The 20,143-nt window shown below is 40.6% G+C and overlaps 1 protein-coding gene across 1 annotated transcript; it reads right to left on the reverse strand.

Annotated features, from left to right (window-relative positions):
* Positions 1-2,046: 2,046 nt before the first annotated feature.
* Positions 2,047-18,214, reverse strand: LOC135558341 (alpha-amylase-like). Its single transcript, XM_064992080.1, is given in 11 exon segments — positions 2,047-2,288; positions 2,736-2,861; positions 4,361-4,511; positions 4,514-4,560; positions 5,245-5,367; positions 6,197-6,330; positions 7,307-7,537; positions 9,893-10,090; positions 10,568-10,714; positions 14,459-14,637; positions 18,110-18,214. Coding segments are annotated over 10 exon segments (1,524 nt in total). The 5' UTR covers positions 14,636-14,637; positions 18,110-18,214; the 3' UTR covers positions 2,047-2,098.
* Positions 18,215-20,143: the final 1,929 nt, after the last annotated feature.

Raw genomic sequence — 20,143 nt, forward strand, 5'->3', positions numbered from 1 at the left:
TAAGTAATTAAACAATTACAGAATATACAATACATAATAACATTATACCATTATACCATTCCTAGTTGACTAAACTTGGTCACTATCTTCCTCCTCCTGTGCACTGAAACCACTGAAGTCATCTCCTTCGGTGTCGGAGTTGAATAGCCTCAGAATTGCTTCATCCGATGTTGGATCGTTTTCATTGTCGCTCTCGTCACTTTCATCCGGAGGTAAATACCCCGCTGAGCTCGTGTTGCCCCTTCAACACGCCTTTCGAAATCCGTTGATGATAGTGGATTTTTCGACAATGCGCCACGCTGTCAGGACCCACTGGCAGACTTGACCATAAGATGCTATTCGCCTGTGGCCCGTTTTGGTGAAGGATTTCTCCCCACTTGTCATCCAAGCCTCTGAACAAGGAGCGCCACCTTAAATGCACGATTTACACTGATGTCGAGTGGCTACAAATACTTTGGGCCATCTGCTTTTCTTCCCTCTGAAAGCTTTTGTTGTCTTTCTGCACTGAGTCAGTTCCTCACGCTGCTGTTTCCAACGTCTTATCATCGACTCATTAAGGCCAAGCTCCCGTGCAACAGCTCTATTTCCTTTTCCAACAGCCAGATCGATCGCCTTCAACTTGAAAGCTGCATCATATGCATTTCTCCGTGTCTTTGCCATGATGAGGGTGACAAAATGACTACCGTAATCAGAATGATGGGAAGTTTGAGCGCGCTCGATTTACGTCACATTATGTGACGGTGCTCAGTTTTTTGGCGGCATGAATCTTGTGAAAGCGGGAAAAATCCATAAATTTGCCTCGTCATTGTATAAACCGCGAGGTTCAAAGTGTGGGAATAAAGTAGCGGCTTATAGTCCAGAAATTACGGTAATAACACACTCTTTTACGGTATTACGGTAGGTGTGTCCAAAATTTTGACTTTTCTACTATACTCCCTTTTCATCCATGGGGGGTTTCTACTCAGCTAATATATGGAATTTCTTTCAGATGGTCATGTCAAGGATCATTTGATTTAGAATATATGGACCCCTTTAGGTAAAAAAATAATCATGTTTGTCCTATATGCCTCCTGTTGGGGATTTGCAGAGATCAGACAAGATCGACGTTGTGGAGAAAGAAGGGGGTAAAATACAAAACAAACAAAAGAAGTTCTGGGAATCTACAGCACTCGGAAGGCTTTACAGTTTCACTTGTTAAAGACTGGAGATTTACAATTTATCTCAGTGGAATCTCAGGGGAATCTCAGGGAATCTCAGTAGAATCTCAGTGGAATCTCAGTGGAATCTCAGTAGAATCTCAGTGGAATCTCAGTGGAATCTCAGGGGAATCTCAGGGGAATCTCAGGGGAATCTCAGTGGAATCTCAGTGGAATCTCAGTGGAATCTCAGGGGAATCTCAGTGGAATCTCAGTGGAATCTCAGTAGAATCTCAGTGGAATCTCAGTGGAATCTCAGTGGAATCTCAGTGGAATCTCAGTGGAATCTCAGGGGAATCTCAGGGGAATCTCAGTGGAATCTCAGTGGAATCTCAGGGGAATCTCAGTGGAATCTCAGTAGAATCTCAGTAGAATCTCAGTGGAATCTCAGTGGAATCTCAGTGGAATCTCAGTGGAATCTCAGTGGAATCTCAGTGGAATCTCAGTGGAATCTCAGTTGAATCTCAGTTGAAGCAACAATAATTAATCAAGATTTTTAGTGCGACTTTGACAAGGGACACGATTCTTCTAGGCCTAATTTGACTGTACTTCGATCATTGTAGTTAAGGCACACCATCTTGAGACATGCCTCTCTCAAGCACCAATACTATGTTAGCTTCTTAGTGTTGTACTAATAACCTAATGTCATTGTGACCATCCATTTGCCTAAGTCAACTTAGAAGTGTCAAAGTTAAGGTGTATAGCTTCAACTACTTATGTGTCTGTCTCAAATCAAGACCGTTAACCTGCTTCCCTATAAATCAGCAAGCATGTTAAAGGACATCCGCTGAGATAGATTCAGCATTGACCTTCACATAACAGCAAAAACAAAACCAAACCACCACAGAAGTTCAGTTTGCAATAGATTTTATTGTTTGTTTATGTTCATAGTGTTTGTTTTTTTACAGCTTGGAGTCGGCGTGGATCGCCACCATGGGGTCCTCGTCGGTGTTGCTGATCTTGAAGTGGGCGCGACCATCGTCCCCGACGTTGATGGTCTTCCCCGTGCAGCGCTCTCCGTCCCTCTGGCCAGAAATGACATCACAGTAGGCGCCGCCAGGCATGCCAGTGTTCAGAGTCACATCCAGGTGCCTGATTGGTTGAAACACAGTAAGTAGAGAGCTAAGAGTGAAGTTGATCTGAATTCAATCAATTAACCAACCAGTCAACTAATCAGTCAGTCAGTCAATCGATTGATCCCTCTGCCAATCAACCAAACCCACCCTACCACCCACCAACCAACAAACAAACTTACCAACCAGTCAGCCAATCAGTCAGTCAGTCAGTCAATCAATCAATTGATCCCTCTGCCAATAAACCAAACCCACCCACCCACCCACCCACCAACCAACAAACTTACCAACCAGTCAGCCAATCAGTCAGTCAGTCAATAAATCAATCGATTGATCCCTCTGTCAATCAACCAAACCCACCCACCCACCCACCCACCAACCAACAAACTTACCAACCAGTCAGCCAACAAATGAACCAAGGTGTTACAGTATAGACATTATTAACCAAGGTGTTACAGTATATTACCAGTCGTCGTTGTTGAAGACAATGAAACCACGGTTACCGCGTCCAAAGGCCACCTGGTTGTGTCCATTATCCCACCAGTTGGAATGGGGCTGTCCATTCACCACGTTACGGAAGGTAGCCATGTTCCTACACAGACAGAAGACGAAGAGGGAATCTATTACCATGGTTATTTTTCTTCTGCAGAACAGCAACAACCAAAACTGTTCCTAGTAGCTACAGTGGAATGAACGGTGAATAAGATGTGTTGATTTAAATGTGTCTATGATACATGACATGGTCAAAGGTATGTGGACATCCCTTTAAATTAGTGGCTTCGGCTATTTCAGCCCCACCCGTTACTGACAGGCGTATTAAATCGAGCACACGGTCATGCATTCTCCATAGACAAACATCGGCAGCAGGATACTGAAGAGCTAAGTGTCTATCAACGTGGCGCTGTCATAATATGCCACCTTTCCCACAAGTCAGTTTGTAAAATTGAAATTCTACATCTACATAGGTATTTATACAGTAGTTTGTTGAAGCACCTTTAGCAGTGATTACAGCCTCGAGTCTTCTTGGGTATGACGCTACAAGCTTGGCACGCTTGTAATTTGGGAGTTTCTACCATTCTTCTCGGCAGATCCTCTCAAATTCTGTCAGGTTGGACGGGAGCGTCACTGCGCAACTGTTTTCAAGTTCTCCTATCTCCACAGAGGAACTCTGGAGCTCTGTCAGAGTGACTATCAAGTTCCTTCTCACCCGATTGCTAAGTTTGGCCGGGCAGCTCTAGGAAGAGTCTTGATAGTTGCAAACGTCTTCCGTTTAAGAATGATGGAGGCCACTGTGTACTTGGGAACCTTCAATATTGCAGAAATTGTTTGGTACCCTTCCCCGGATCTGTGCTTCAACACAATCCTGTCTCAGAGCTCTACAGACCATTCCTTTGACCTCATGACTTGGTTTTTGCTCTGACATTTTTTTTGTTAACTGTGGGACCTTATATAGACAGGTGTGTGCCTTTCCAAATCATGTCCGGTCAATTAAATTTACACACAGGTGGACTCCAATCAAGTTGTAGAAACATCTCAAGGACGATCAATGGAAACAGGATGCACCTGAGCTCAATGTTGAGTCTCATAGTAAAGGGTCTGAATACTTATGTAAATAAGGTGTTTCTGTTTTTGTTTCTAAAAACCTGTTTTCACTTTGTCATCGTGGGGTACTACGTGTAGATTGATGAGATATATTTTTTTTATATATATGCATTTTAGAGTAATGCTATAAAGTAACAAAATGTGGAAAAAAAGTGAAGAGGTCTGAATACTTTCACGGTCAGCTCAATTCTGATCTTTTGAGATACCACAAGCCGTCCTCCCTAAATGAATGTTTTTTTAACTAGGCAAGTCAGTTAAGAACAAATTCTTATTTTCAAAGACAACCTAGCAACAGTGGGTTAACTGCCTTGTTCAGGGGCAGATCGACATATTCTTTATTTTATACCTTGTCAGCTCAGGGGTTTGAACGGGCATCACTTTCGGTTAAATAGTCCAATGCTCTAACCACGAGGCTAACCGCCTTCCCAATGTGCCACAAACATCCTGTGATGTACTTCAATACCTGCCTTTGTTCGCTGTAGGACTTACGTAATCTGGCGCCACCTGTGCTCACACACCCATCCGTCTCCACAGGTGTCGTCAGCGTTTACATGGACATCCTTGGTGGATCCATCTTCGTGGCTGGGAGGGCCCTGCCAGTCATCAGCGCGGTTCCAACGAAAGGAGGACATCACACGGGCCACCCGTAGGGATGGGCAAGCATGTAGGCCACGGCCATCTTGTAAATCCTGCAGGTGAGTCAACAATCGATGAATCGTCAAATAATGGTTGTTTTCATAATTGTTATTTTTTTCTGTTAATCATGCATTGATGTCATCGGGGGGGGGGGGGGGATCGGTATGAAGAATAGAAAAGGTAATTTTCCTGAAGGTAAATTGTGTACTTCCTTCAGCTGTCATAAAATATGTTTACAGTGGTGGAAGAAGTTTAAAAGAAAGGAAGTACTGTATGTTGTTAAAATGAAGAAGTATAAAAGGAAGGAAGTACTGTATGTTGTTAAAATGAAGAAGTATAAAAGAAAGGAAGTACTGTATGTTGTTAAAATGAAGAAGTTTAAAAGGAAGGAAGTACTGTATGTTGTTAAAATGAAGAAGTATAAAAGAAAGGAAGTACTGTATGTTGTTAAAATGGAGAAGTTTAAAAGGAAGGAAGTACTGTATGTTGTTAAAATGGAGAAGTTTAAAAAGGAAGGAAGTAAGGAAGTACTGTATGTTGTTAAAATGGAGAAGTTTAAAAGGAAGGAAGTACTGTATGTTGCTAAAATGAAGAAGTATAAAAGAAAGGAAGTACTGTATGTTGTTAAAATGGAGAAGTTTAAAAGGAAGGAAGTACTGTATGTTGTTAAAATGGATATTGGCAAAGTTGCGTAGTGAAATATTTGGATGTAAGAGAGAGGTGTCGTGAGAGGGTACCTAGCGTCCCAGAAGGTGAGTATGGCGTTTCCACCTCCTCCATGACCTCTCTGGTTGTCATGGTTATCAATAAACACAAGAGCATTGCTGTCGGGCATGAAGCCCCAGCCCTCACCCCAGTTCCTGGAATACACACAGCGAAATGATTTAGGAAAAGGACAAAGTTGACACAAATTCACACGCTTTGGCTACTTACAAAATACGCATACATTTACATTACATTTAAGTCATTTAGCAGACGCTCTTATCCAGAGCGACTTACAAATTGGTGAATTCACCTTCTGACATCCAGTGGAACAGCCACTTTACAATAGTGCATCTAAATCATTAAGGGGGGGGGGGGGTGAGAAGGATTACTTTATCCTATCCTAGGTATTCCTTGAAGAGGTGGGGTTTCAGGTGTCTCCGGAAGGTGGTGATTGACATCAACCGTATCTTTGAAATATTCACAAACACAATGATACGTGTTTATAAAAGTTATATTATGAGATTGTATTTAATTATGTATTAAATGAGTTTGTAATTTATGATGACATTAGTTAAAGTGCCACTCCACCTCATTTGACACCAGATTAACTGAAAAAAAAGCACATGTCAATAGGTGGCCCAGGTATCCTCATGACATGGCACAAGTGAATGTGGGGAGGGGGGGGGGCTTTCCTCTTTGGTTATCTACTGCTCCTGTAATGTTCCTCAAGGGGGGAGGCCGATGACATCACGTCAGACCATTAGACCAACTCCGAATGAACGACGTCTTTATGTAGATGTCTTTTCCCGCTTAAGTGCGTGGACATCACTGCGTTTATACTTCAGATATTGTTTATCAACAGAAAAAAAGTTCAGAATTAGCCAGAGTCGATCTTTAATGAGTTGTTTGCTTGTCGAATAAGAGCATCTGCTAAATTACTACACTGAAAATGTACATTGTTAACTCATGTAAATCATATCTTACTTGGTGTAAGACAGCTTTTCTCCGTTCCACTTGCGGAAGACGTTTCCGATTTTGGCTCCATATTTGAACTCAGTGACTCTGCCTAAGGGGAAGTACTCTGAGGTCTGGATGGCCTCGCCACCCATGTCGATAACCTTAACGGAAGCAATGAAGACAAAATGAGCACTGTTGAAGAAATACATTTAGAAATGGAGATACCAAGACTGAGTAAGAGGATGGTAGATGGTCTACATGTTATGGAACACAGACTGATTGTCCTATATATACGTTTTTCCGATGCTCAAAGCAATTATATTGTGTGTTGGGGGGGGAGTAGTAAGGTTTTATAGTATATAAATTATATTGTGTGTTGGGGGGCGAGTATAGTTTTATAGTATATAAATTATATTGTGTGTGGGGGGTGGCGAGTAGTATAGTTTTATAGTATATAAATTATATTGTGTGTGGGGGGGGTGAGTAGTATAGTTTTATAGTATATCAATTATATTGTGTGTTGGGGGGACGAGTAGTATAGTTTTATAGTATATAAATTATATTGTGTGTTGGGGGGGGACGAGTAGTATAGTTTTATAGTATATCAATTATATTGTGTGTTGGGGGGGGGAGTATAGTTTTATAGTATATAAATTATATTGTGTGTGGGGGGGTGATAGTATAGTTTTATAGTATATAAATTATATTGTGTGTTGGGGGGGACGAGTAGTATAGTTTTATAGTATATAAATTATATTGTGTGTGTATAGTTTTATAGTATATCAATTATATTGTGTGTTGGGGGGACGAGTAGTATAGTTTTATAGTATATAAATTATATTGTGTGTTGGGGGGTGAGTAGTATAGTTTTATAGTATATCAATTATATTGTGTGTTGGGGGGGCGAGTAGTATAGTTTTATAGTATATAAATTATATTGTGTGTTGGGGGGGCGAGTTATAGTTTTATAGTATATAAATTATATTGTGTGTTGGGGGGGGGGGGGCGAGTAGTATAGTTTTATAGTATATAAATTATATTGTGTGTGGGGGGGGTGAGTAGTATAGTTTTATAGTATATAAATTATATTTATATTTGATAGTATATTACTATAAAATCAAGGAGTTACATAATTACCTCCTGGAACAGGAAGGGTCTGGATCCCCCGTTGAACCAACGGGTGTTGAGGTTGTGCAGACGTCCGTAGATGACAGTAAGGTCGCCGGGCCACATGTGTTTACTGGCGTCCACTCTGAACCCGGCCACTCCCATGTCGATCAGCTTGTTCATGTAGTCGGCCACCTTTCCTCTGACGTAGTCTTTCTCTAGGGCGAGATCCAGCAGACTCACCAGACGACAATCACGCACCTGGGGATGGAACAAAACCTTACGTAAGCTGATTATAGTCATTTGTCCGTTACCAACTTGAAAGAGTGACAGTGTGAAAGTATCACAATAACACAAATTGCATTGTATCCCACAAGTAAAACAGCAAACTTGAATCAATTTAGACTTAAAAAAAAGTTAATTAAAAGTACACAACGCAGAACGAACCACGCTACAAACAGTAAAAAATAAAACAAATAGGATCTGCAATAGTAATTTAATGTGTACTGAGTAGTGTACTGTGTCGTGTAATGTGTACTGTGTAGTGTAGTGTGTACTGAGTAGTGTAGTGTGTACTGTGTAGTGTAGTGTGTACTGTGTAGTGTGTACTGTGTAGTGTAGTGTGTACTGTGTAGTGTAGTGTGTACTGTGTAGTGTAGTGTACTGTGTAGTGTAGTGTGTAGTGTGTAGTGTAGTGTGTACTGAGTAGTGTAGTGTGTACTGAGTAGTGTGTACTGTGTACTGTGTAGTGTAGTGTGTACTGTGTAGTGTAGTGTGTACTGAGTAGTGTAGTGTGTACTGAGTAGTGTAGTGTGTACTGTGTAGTGTGTACTGTGTAGTGTAGTGTGTACTGTGTAGTGTACTGTGTAGTGTAGTGTGTACTGTGTAGTATAGTGTGTACTGTGTAGTTTAGTGTGTACTGTGTAGTGTGTACTGTGTAGTGTAGTGTGTAGTGTGTAGTGTAGTGTGTACTGAGTAGTGTAGTGTGTACTGAGTAGTGTAGTGTGTACTGAGTAGTGTAGTGTGTACTGAGTAGTGTAGTGTGTACTGTGTAGTGTAGTGTGTACTGTGTACTGTGTAGTGTAGTGTGTACTGTGTAGTGTAGTGTGTACTGAGTAGTGTAGTGTGTACTGAGTAGTGTAGTGTGTACTGAGTAGTGTGTACTGTGTAGTGTAGTGTGTACTGTGTAGTGTAGTGTGTACTGAGTAGTGTAGTGTGTACTGAGTAGTGTAGTGTGTACTGTGTAGTGTAGTGTGTACTGTGTAGTGTAGTGTGTACTGAGTAGTGTAGTGTGTACTGTGTAGTGTAGTATGTACTGAGTAGTGTAGTGTGTACTGAGTAGTGTAGTGTGTACTGAGTAGTGTAGTGTGTACTGAGTAGTGTGTAGTGTAGTGTAACCTTACGTAAGCTGATTATAGTCATTTGTCCGTTACCAACTTGAAAGAGTGACAGTGTGAAAGTATCACAATAACACAAATTGCATTGTATCCCACAAGTAAAACAGCAAACTTGAATCAATTTAGACTTAAAAAAAAAAGTTAATTAAAAGTACACAACGTACAAACAGTAAAAAATAAAACAAATAGGATCTGCAATAGTAATTTAATGTGTACTGAGTAGTGTACTGTGTGTAATGTGTACTGTGTAGTGTAGTGTGTACTGTGTAGTGTAGTGTGTACTGTGTAGTGTAGTGTGTACTGTGTAGTGTGTACTGTGTAGTGTAGTGTGTACTGTGTAGTGTAGTGTGTACTGTGTAGTGTAGTGTGTACTGTGTAGTGTAGTGTGTAGTGTGTAGTGTAGTGTGTACTGAGTAGTGTAGTGTGTACTGTGTAGTGTAGTGTGTACTGAGTAGTGTAGTGTGTACTGAGTAGTGTGTACTGTGTACTGTGTAGTGTAGTGTACTGTGTAGTGTAGTGTGTACTGTGTAGTGTAGTGTACTGTGTAGTGTAGTGTACTGTGTAGTGTAGTGTGTACTGTGTAGTATAGTGTGTACTGAGTAGTGTAGTGTGTACTGTGTAGTGTGTACTGTGTAGTGTAGTGTAGTGTACTGTGTAGTGTAGTGTGTACTGTGTAGTGTAGTGTACTGTGTAGTTTAGTGTGTACTGTGTAGTGTAGTGTGTACTGTGTAGTGTAGTGTGTAGTGTGTAGTGTAGTGTGTACTGTAGTGTAGTGTGTACTGTGTAGTGTGTGTACTGTGTGTAGTGTACTGAGTAGTGTAGTGTGTACTGTGTACTGTGTAGTGTAGTGTGTACTGAGTAGTGTAGTGTGTACTGAGTAGTGTAGTGTGTACTGAGTAGTGTAGTGTGTACTGTGTAGTGTAGTGTGTACTGTGTAGTGTAGTGTGTACTGAGTAGTGTAGTGTGTACTGAGTAGTGTAGTGTGTACTGAGTAGTGTAGTGTGTAGTGTGTACTGTGTAGTGTGTAGTGTGTACTGTGTACTGTGTAGTGTAGTGTGTACTGTGTAGTGTAGTGTGTACTGAGTAGTAGTGTACTGTGTAGTGTAGTGTGTACTGTGTAGTGTAGTGTGTACTGAGTAGTGTAGTGTGTACTGAGTAGTGTAGTGTGTACTGTGTAGTGTAGTGTGTACTGTGTAGTGCAGTGTGTACTGAGTCATACCTGGTTGATATCATTGTAATTCTCGATGTCTCCACTGGCAGATTTGCACTTGCCTTCGTTGAAATCAAAGACACTGAAGGGAATGGAAGGGAAGTCCATCTTTTTGGCACTGAAATAGGTTCCACAGGTAGAGTGGGTTCCCTCTCCGCCTCCAGCTGCACACATGTGGTTGATGACGGCATCAACGTAGATGTTAACCTGGGAATATTAGGAGAGAGGTTTTAGAAAGAAAGAAAACTGAGCAGGACATAGATCTGGAGGAAGGATTTTAACTGTTGGTTCTGTTGGTTTGGTTTGTTGTTAGACCAACAGTTAAACTTGGTTCTGTCGGTTTGGTTTGTTGTTAGACCATCAGTTAAACTTGGTTCTGTCAGTTTGGTTTGTTGGTAGACCATCAGTTAAACTTGGTTCTGTCGGTTTGGTTAAGAGTTGGTAGACCATCAGTTAAACTTTGTTCTGTCACTTTGGTTAAGAGTTGGTAGACCATCAGTTAAACTTGGTTCTGTTGGGTCGGTAGTATGAGTATGATGGTGATTTACATTTTTTTCTGTGTGTTTGTGGGAGCAGAGTAGGAGATAAAGTAGCCTACTTAACCCCTAGCAGTGGACTTCTATGACGATATAAAGTTTGTCATGTTCATGATCACGCGTGTGTTGTTTTATTATTGTTGTTTACCCCAACGTTGTTGCATCTGGTAATCATGTCTCTGAGCTCGCTCTCATTTCCTGATCTGGAACACAGGTTGTAGCTGATTGGCTGGTACCGCTCCCACCATGGTCTCCACGGGCTGGTCAACAGAACACTCTCAGTTGGAGGAGAGATCTAAGGGGAAGAGGCAACAGCATAGGTACATTTCTAACTCAAACAACACCTCAGGGTGAGGCAACCACATGAAGCAGAATCAGTGGGTTAGCCAGTCATCTTTAGAAAACAACAGTGAACATCGATATGTGGATATGTTTTGGATATGTCTATATACATACATGAAAATGAAGATGTGCATTCCGTATCTGTTGCTCTCTATATATCTGCATCTATTACTCTAAATATCTGTATCTATTACTCTATATATACAGTATATGTATTTATTGCACTATATATTTCTGTATTTATTACTCTTTCTCTCTCTCTACACACACACACACACACACACACACACACACACACACACACACACACACACATATATATATATATATATATATATATATATATACACTGCTCAAAAAAATTAAGGGAACACTTAAACAACACAATGTAACTCCAAGTCAATCAAACTTCTGTGAAATCAAACTGTCCACATAGGAAGCAACACTGATTGGCAATAAATGTCACATGCTGTTGTGCAAATGGAATAGACAACAGGTGGAAATTATAGGCAATTAGCAAGACACCCCCAATAAAGGAGTGGTTCTGCGGATGCTTTAGTCCAGGTCTGGGAGGAGATCCCTCAGGAGACCATCCACCACCTCATCAGGAGCATGCCCAGGCGTTGTAGGGAGGTCATACAGGCACGTGGAGGCCACACACACTACAGAGCCTCATTTTGACTTGTTTTAAGGACATTACATCAAAGTTGGATCAGCCTGTAGTGTGGTTTTCCACTTTAATTTGGAGTGTGACTCCAAATCCAGACCTCCATGGGTTGATACATTTGATTTCCATTGATCATTTTTGTGTGATTTTGTTGTCAGCACATTCAACTATGTAAAGTATTTAATAAGAATATTTAATACATTCAGATCTAGGATGTGTTATTTTGGTGTTCCCTTTATTTTATTGAGCAGTGTATATATATATACCAAATAACACATCCTAGATCTGAATGAATGTAATATTCTTATTAAATACTCTATTGCTCTCTCTATATATATCTGTATATATTACTCTGTATATATTTATATCTGTATCTATTACTCTGTACAGTATCTATTACTCTCTCTATATATATCTGTGTATATTACTCTGTATGTATATATCTGTATCTATTACTCTCTCCATATATATCTATCTATTATTCTGTGTATATATATATATATATATATATATATATGCATCTTTTACTACTGCAACTGTAGTATGTGCTCATAATGTTTTCTAAAATGAAGACACTCACCAGGTTTCCATCCAACTCATTTAAAAGTATATCGGGTAAAAAACAATTCAAAACATGCCTGATGGAAACAGCATATTTGTCTGTAAAACTTTCCAAATGTCGACAAAACAAAATGCGTTAGACAAGGTGGGATCTTTTTGTGTCTGTAAAAAGGAATTATCAGAGAAATGGTTGTGTAAATGTAAGGGTTTTCTTTAGGTGAAGGAGAGGCGGACCAAAACGCAGCGTGGTTATATTGATTCATGTTTAATAAAAAAAAGATAAACACGAACACTACAAAACAATAAACGTGGAAAACCAAAAACAGCCCTATCTGGTGCAAACACAGAGACAGAAACACACAAACACACAGTGAAACCCAGGCTACCTAAGTATGATTCTCAATCAGAGACAACTAATGACACCTGCCTCTGATTGAGAACCATACTAGGCCGAAACATAGAAATACCCAAATCATAGAAAAACAAACATAGACTGCCCACCCCAACTCACGCCCTGACCATACTAAATAATGACAAAACAAAGGAAATAAAGGACAGGAAAAGTCTATATTATTATATAATAACCATCATAGGTAAAAAAAAGGTTAAAAAAATAATAATATTTAAGTAAACTTGGCGTCACGCGATGATATGGTGTGTGGTCGTCCCTCTACGACTAGGGAAAGCAGGCAGTTTATTAGTCTACAGATGACATAACTGTACAGGACGGTGAAAGTGCACGGTGACGAGCTTGATGCTCCTTTCCATTGAGTGTCTTATTCTGGTGATCGATGTTTTGCTGCCTGTTTGACATGTAAAAATAATCTCACTCCTTTGTCCATAATAATCTCATCCTGTAGACTGTATCTGCCATCTGTTGGGTAGAGAGCGCGTGCCAACACCAGTGGGCACATTTGCTATAAAACGCAACATTCTTTGTGACGAAACCATCTGTAGACATGAAAATGCGCTGGAAACTCATTTAAATTTTTATTTTTTATTAGGTGCAAGTTACTTTTATGTGCACTACTTTGTCACGCACAGACTATCATCCGCAACAAGGAAATTTGACGGAAAATTCACATCTTGGTAATTTTTTGGGGAGATTTTTGAATGTTCGTACCAAAATCTGTCGCAAATTGGATGGACATGTAGCTAGTGATACAACAGTCATATGATCAATACTCATATGGGAAGAGTAAATGTAAGGTATTAGCCGTAAGAACAACAACCATGGTGAGTACAGTAGGATTAACCCTGGGCCTGGAGAACAACAACCATGGTGAGTACATTAGGATAAAACCTGGGCCTGGAGAACAACAACCATGGTGAGTACAGTAGGATTAACCCTGGGGTAGGAGAACAACAGCCATGGTGAGTACAGTAGGATTAACCCTGGGGTAGGAGAACAACAGCCATGGTGAGTACAGTAGGATTAACCCTGGGCCTGGAGAACAACAACCATGGTGAGTACAGTAGGATGAACCCTGGGGTAGGAGAACAACAGCCATGGTGAGTACATTAGTATAAACCCTGGGGTAGGAGAACAACAACCATGGTGAGTACAATAGGATGAACCCTGGGCCAGGAGAACAACCATGGTGAGTACATTAGGATTAACCCTGGGCCTGGAGAACAACAGCCATGGTGAGTACATTATGATGAACCCTGTGGTAGGAGAACAACAACCATGGTGAGTACATTAGGATGAACCCTGGGGTAGGAGAACAACAACCATGGTGAGTACAGTAGGATGAACCCTGGGCCAGGAGAACAACCATGGTGAGTACATTATGATGAACCCTGGGCCAGGAGAACAACAACCATGGTGAGTACAGTAGGATGAACCCTGGGCCAGGAGAACAACAACCATGGTGAGTACATTAGGATGAACCCTGGGCCAGGAGAACAACAACCATGGTGAGTACATTAGGATTAACCCTGGGGTAGGAGAACAACCATGGTGAGTACATTAGGATTAACCCTGGGGTAGGAGAACAACAGCCATGGTGAGTACATTAGGATTAACCCTGGGGTAGGAGAACAACAGCCATGGTGAGTACAGTAGGATGAACCCTGGGGTAGGAGAACAACAGCCATGGTGAGTACAGTAGGATGAACCCTGGGCCAAGAGAACAACAACCATGGTGAGTACAGTAGGATTAACCCTGGGCCTGGAGAACAACAGCCATGGTGAGTACAGTAGGATGAACCCTGGGCCAAGAGAACAACAACCATGGTGAGTACAGTAGGATTAACCCTGGGGTAGGAGGACAACAACCATGGTGAGTACAGTAGGATTAACCCTGGGGTAGGAGGACAACAACCATGGTGAGTACAGTAGGATTAACCCTGGGGTAGGAGAACAACAACCATGGTGAGTACATTAGGATGAACCCTGGGGATGGAGTCTTTCTTGACCAATTGACTTAAACAGGAAAAACTTCTCCATTCTCCAACAGTACATACCTGAACTCCAGCGTATCCTTTGGGAGCCAGGAACCTCTCACACTCAGCCGCTATGTCGTTCCACTTCCACTCAAACAGGTGGACGATGGCCTGCCTGCCGTGCTTGGCATGGGGGTTGTTGAAAGCCTGGCTCAGCCCCAGCAGGGCCAACAGAACTAGATGCCTCATCATGTCCATCCCTGGTCGAGATAGAAAAAAAAGAATCAGACGACAAACTGGCGAGTTGACACCCGGTATATATACAGAGAGTAGACGTCTGACCATTCACGCTATGGCCAATGACAGGGCGTATTATGTTTCTGTAAAGATTCCACATGTGTTTATCTACAATGTCAAGGGCAGTGTAAAAACAGGTGTGTGGTGTCAAGTCTTACTCACGATTGAAGTAACCTACAGAGTTTTCCTTCCACAAATAGAAGAGTGAAAAATACCTCCTGCAAACGGAGATCTACATTACCTGAATTACACTCTAAGAAACAAATGGGTTCTTTGCTGAGGGATAGGGTTCTACCAAGAACTTGTTTTGATCTGAAGAACATTTTTTTGGAAGACAAGGCTTATTTGTAAGGCAAAGGGTTCTACATAGAACCTTTAATATTCTTAGAACTATTTCTGGAAGAAAGGGTTCTTTGATGATTCGTTGGAAGGCAAGAAGGGTTCTACATAGAACCATATATCATATATTGCAGGGAGATTCTCAGAATTGTTTGTTTCACAGTAATATCTGTGTTTTTGCATATACATTGATTTGTTTATTCATTTCATGCTACACGACAAAACAACATTGTTTTCCAAACTAATCCAATCTGTTAGAGTTCTTGTTCCCGTTACTGAGATGGTTGACCCAATTTAGATGATTGAGGGTCAGAAGTCAATCTTTTCTACTCTTGCAGTCATTCTGAATGAAGACTGAAGGTAAATGAACAATTCCACTTGGAATGGATATCCTCACTTCTGTCTGGATTCCAATAGGATATACGCATCACTTTGCCAATATAATGTGACTTCCAGGCCTGTTGTGGCATGTAACTCCACCCTGTTAGGGTATAACTAGGTTCTCTCAAAGAAAGGCCTTAATGATATATGTCATGTATTGTCATACATCATTAGATTGGAAAAGGCTGGTGGAACAGTTCAATGAATACCCCTCCAAAGATAAAAAGGGGTCGTTGGTAGAACCCCTCACAGACGGTTCTAGGAATAAACTTTAGATGTTAACGTGGTTCTAGGTAGAACCCTTCACAGACGGTTCTAGGAATAACCTTTAGATGTTAACGTGGTTCTAGGTAGAACCCCTCACAGACGGTTCTAGGAATAACCTTTAGATGTTAACGTGGTTCTAGGTAGAACCCCTCACAGACGGTTCTAGGAATAACCTTTAGATGTTAACGTGGTTCTAGGTAGAACCCCTCACAAAAGGTTCTAGGAATAACCTTTAGATGTTAACGTGGTTCTAGGTAGAACCCCTCACAGACGGTTCTAGGAATAACCTTTAGATGTTAACGTGGTTCTAGGTAGAACTCCTCACAGACAGTTCTAGGAATAACCTTTAGATGTTAACGTGGTTCTAGGTCGAACTCCTCACAGACGGTTCTAGGAATAACCTTTAGATGTTAACGTGGTTCTAGGTAGAACCCCTCACAGACGGTTCTAGGAATAACCTTTAGATGTTAACGTGGTTCTAGGTAGAACCCCTCACAGACGGTTCTAGGAATAACCTTTAGATGTTAACGTGGTTCTTGGTAGAACCCTTCACAGACGCTTCTAGGAATAACCTTTAGATGTTAACGTGGTTCTAGGTAGAACCCTTCACAGACGCTTCTAGGAATAACCTTTAGATGTTAACGTGGTTCTAGGTAGAACCCTTCACAGACGGTTCTAGGAATAACCTTTAGATGTTAACGTGGTTCTTGGTAGAACCCCTCACAGACGGTTCTAGGAATAACCTTTAGATGTTAACGTGGTTCTTGGTAGAACCCCTCACAGACGGTTCTAGGAATAACCTTTAGATGTTAACGTGGTTCTTGGTAGAACCCTTCACAGACGCTTCTAGGAATAACCTTCTGATGAAATTCACACCAGACCACACCAGCTAAGGTTGCAAATTGTTGAATTTCTAAGACCAAAACATGCCGGGTGACGCTGGTGTGTGCAGTGGTTTAAACTACAACTCTACCAAAGGATAAGACGATACCACGTGGAGCATTGGCAACACAGATGGCAACAGATGGAAATGGTTCAACTCTGAGACTATCATTCACTACAGAATAAGATCAAATCTTAGATCTATAATTACTAGTCTGCAGCTAGAAATGACATAAGTCTAGAAAGAGAATACAGACAACCGCCGAAACATCTAATCTATGAGAACATTTTTGAATGGAACTCTGAAGTACCCATTCTAACCACCTACAACCACAAAAGACTTGAATGAAAGTTAACCAGAGACTCAGATGAACCCTACCGGACGATCGAGATTCCAACAGAGGAGACAACAATGACATACAGGTGTAAATATCGATACATTGCAATTAATGAGCGGCTGTTCATGTACAAAGGATTAGCATTTCAATGAATATAATTATAGACTGTGTGTAGTGTATCCACTTTCTCAGTCCCACCCCATTCCTTTTATCTACCAAGTTGTCATATCGACTTAGTCCACTAGGGACTTTTCTTTGTATCATGAAGCAACCCAATGTACTAATTGTGTTTGTTTTCATGTTTTTCTGTGATTTGATTAGTTAGTAAATTAAAAAAATAAGACAATTTGTATATCGCTGATTCATAATGTATGCTAGGTTTCGTGCAGATGACCAAGAATTTAACGACGTTTGGAATGAGACAAACAAGGTAATAATAATACATTAATGAGACTAATTAATTAGAAGACTAATTGATCAGATATTAGAATATCTGAAGAGTAATATTCGGAAAATTATAACTCTGTAAGTCAACATTTTCCATGGTGCCCCGACTTCCTAGTTAATTAAGTTGACCATTATTAGTTTAATCACGTAATAACATAGAGAATTGATTTGATAAAATAACAGTCTTCACATTCAATGACAGCAAAGACACGACAAACCCTTCATAGACGGTTCGAGGAAGAACCTTTACATGATAACATGGTTCTTGGTTGAACCCTTCTAGGCAGAACCATATTACAGGGAGTTATTTGAGGACCCCTACATAGAGGGTTCTAGATATAAACCCTCAGCCAAATGACAAAATATGCGACAATACTACACTGTGTTTCAAGTAGCAAAAAAAAAACAGTAGTAATTGATGATGTAAGAGATTGTAAGAGATTGTAAGAGATTTTGTGTGATTTTGTATTCATAGCAGGGACACAGATGCCCTTTTCTACAGCTTAAAAAAGGGTTCTTCGGCTGTCCCCTTTTTGGTTCCAGGTAGATCCCTTTTTGGTTCAAAGTGGAACCCTTTTAGGTTCTACATGGAACCCAAAATAGTTCTACCCAGAACCAGAACCAAAAAGGGTTATTCAAAGGGTTCTCTTATGGGGACAGCCAAAGGATCCTTTTAGGTTTTAAATAGCACCTTTTTTCCCTAAGAGTTTAGGTCATGAAAGCTATGCTCAATATTCTTACAAAAAAAGGAAACACTGAATAATTTCAGCTGCAACCTTACCTTGTGTATAGCCCTGTTGTGAACCGAGATATATTGTAATATTTGCTAAATAGCCAGTGAATGGTGCAACAGTTTGTCAGAGCTAGCATTTGTTTTGCCACTATAAAGTCAATAGCTGAAATGGATATCTGAGATTGCAACATTTGATCTAGTGGAAGGAACATTTCACTGTCAACATAATACAAAATAAAAAACAACATCTAACATTTACAGTGATTATAAACTACAAATGTATAGATACATGTCACTATAGATCATAGAGATGCTATAGACAGACATATTCATTTTGTGTTCATAGTGTTTAGGATGTACTGATTTAGAATGGCTTGAAATAGTCATCTGTCGTATACCTATTTAGAGTGTGTGTGTGTGTGTGTGTGTGTGTGTGTGTACTGGTTTTCCAACCAACAACACTATACTCGAGATGGCATGCCAATTCTGATTAAAAATTAAAAATGTCATCGGGGCTCAACCCAACAGTGAAGTTCACCATGACTTTATGTTCATGTTTTTCATTACATACAAATACAGTAGTTGGTGGTGCTTATATAACCAGGGCTTATGTTCTCTCTGACTGACCTTGACATGTTTTTCCGATCTGCTCTTTATCAGTTTCAGAGAAATATACAGTAACTGGAGTGTAGCTTTATCAGGAGTATATAAATAGCTTACAGTAAAAAAAATAAAAAAAAAAAACTTCTTTCTTTTTGTGTACAATTCATAAAACACCATAAACTAAAATCATAGTATTTTTGTTTGAATATCAAATAAATAGTGTATAAACATGATTATTTTACCTTTATTTAACGAGGCAAGTCAGTTAAGAAAATAATTCTTATTTTCAATGACAGCTGAGGAACAGAGGGTTAAACTGCCTTGTTCAGGGGCAGAATGACAAATTTGGGGGAATTTGAGGATTTGATCTTGCAACCTTTCGGTTACTAGACCGATGCTCTAACCATTAGGCTACGCTGCCGCCCCGTGGACAGTATGTGGATAGAATATGTAGTATATTTGAACAGGATGGCCTTGACTAGAATACAGTATATACATATGAAGAGGATAAAACAGCATGTAAACATGATTAAAGTGACCAGTGTTCCATGTTTATGTATATAGGGCAGCAGCCTCTAAGGTGCAGGGTTGAGTAACCAGGTGGTAGCCGGTTAGTGACATTGACCTAAAGTTCAGGGTATGGTACTGGGCGCGGGCCAGCTAGTGGTGACTGTTTAACAGTCTGATGGCCTTGAGATAGAAGCTGTTTTTCAGTCTCTCTGTCCCAGCTTTGATGCACCTGTACCGACCTCGCCTTCTGGATGATAGCGGGGTGAACAGGCAGTGGCTCGGGGTGGCTGTTGTCCTTGATGATCTTTATGGCCTTCCTGTGATATCGGGTGCTGTAGGTGTCCTGGAGGGCAGGCAGTGTGCCCCCGGGGATTCATTGGGCAGACCAAACCACCGTCTGGAGAGCCCTGCATTTGCGGAAGGTGCAGTTGCCAAAACCAGATGGTGATAGAGGCCAACAGAATGCTCTCGATTGTGCATCTGTAACTGTCTTAGGGGCCAAGACAAATTTATTCAGCCTCATGAGGTGGAAGAGACTATAAGAATATTTTAAATATAAATAAACAATGCAGAGGATGAAAGGACGAGAGAACGAGATGGTCAAAAGGGAATTGTAAATAGTAGTTGGGTTTCAGTTCCACAGCTGTTAAGAATCTGTGGAATTTCACTCCTGAACTCAGAGCTACTGGTTTGTGAAAGTATTCACTCCCCTTGGCATTTATTCTGCTTTGTTTACTTAAAACCTGGAATTAAAATAGATTTTTTGGGGGGTTTGTATCATTTGATTTACACAACATGCCTACCACTTTGAAGATACTAAATATTTTGTATTGTGAAACGAACAAGAAATAAGACAAGAAAACAGAACACTTGAGTGTGCATAACTATTCACCCCCCCCAAAGTCAATACTTTGTAGAGCCACCTTTTGCAGCAATTACAGCTGCAAGTCTCTTGGGGTATGTCTCTAT

This window comes from Oncorhynchus masou, chromosome 17 (genome assembly GCF_036934945.1).
Source record: "Oncorhynchus masou masou isolate Uvic2021 chromosome 17, UVic_Omas_1.1, whole genome shotgun sequence".
In the NCBI taxonomy this organism is placed as follows: domain Eukaryota; kingdom Metazoa; phylum Chordata; class Actinopteri; order Salmoniformes; family Salmonidae; genus Oncorhynchus; species Oncorhynchus masou.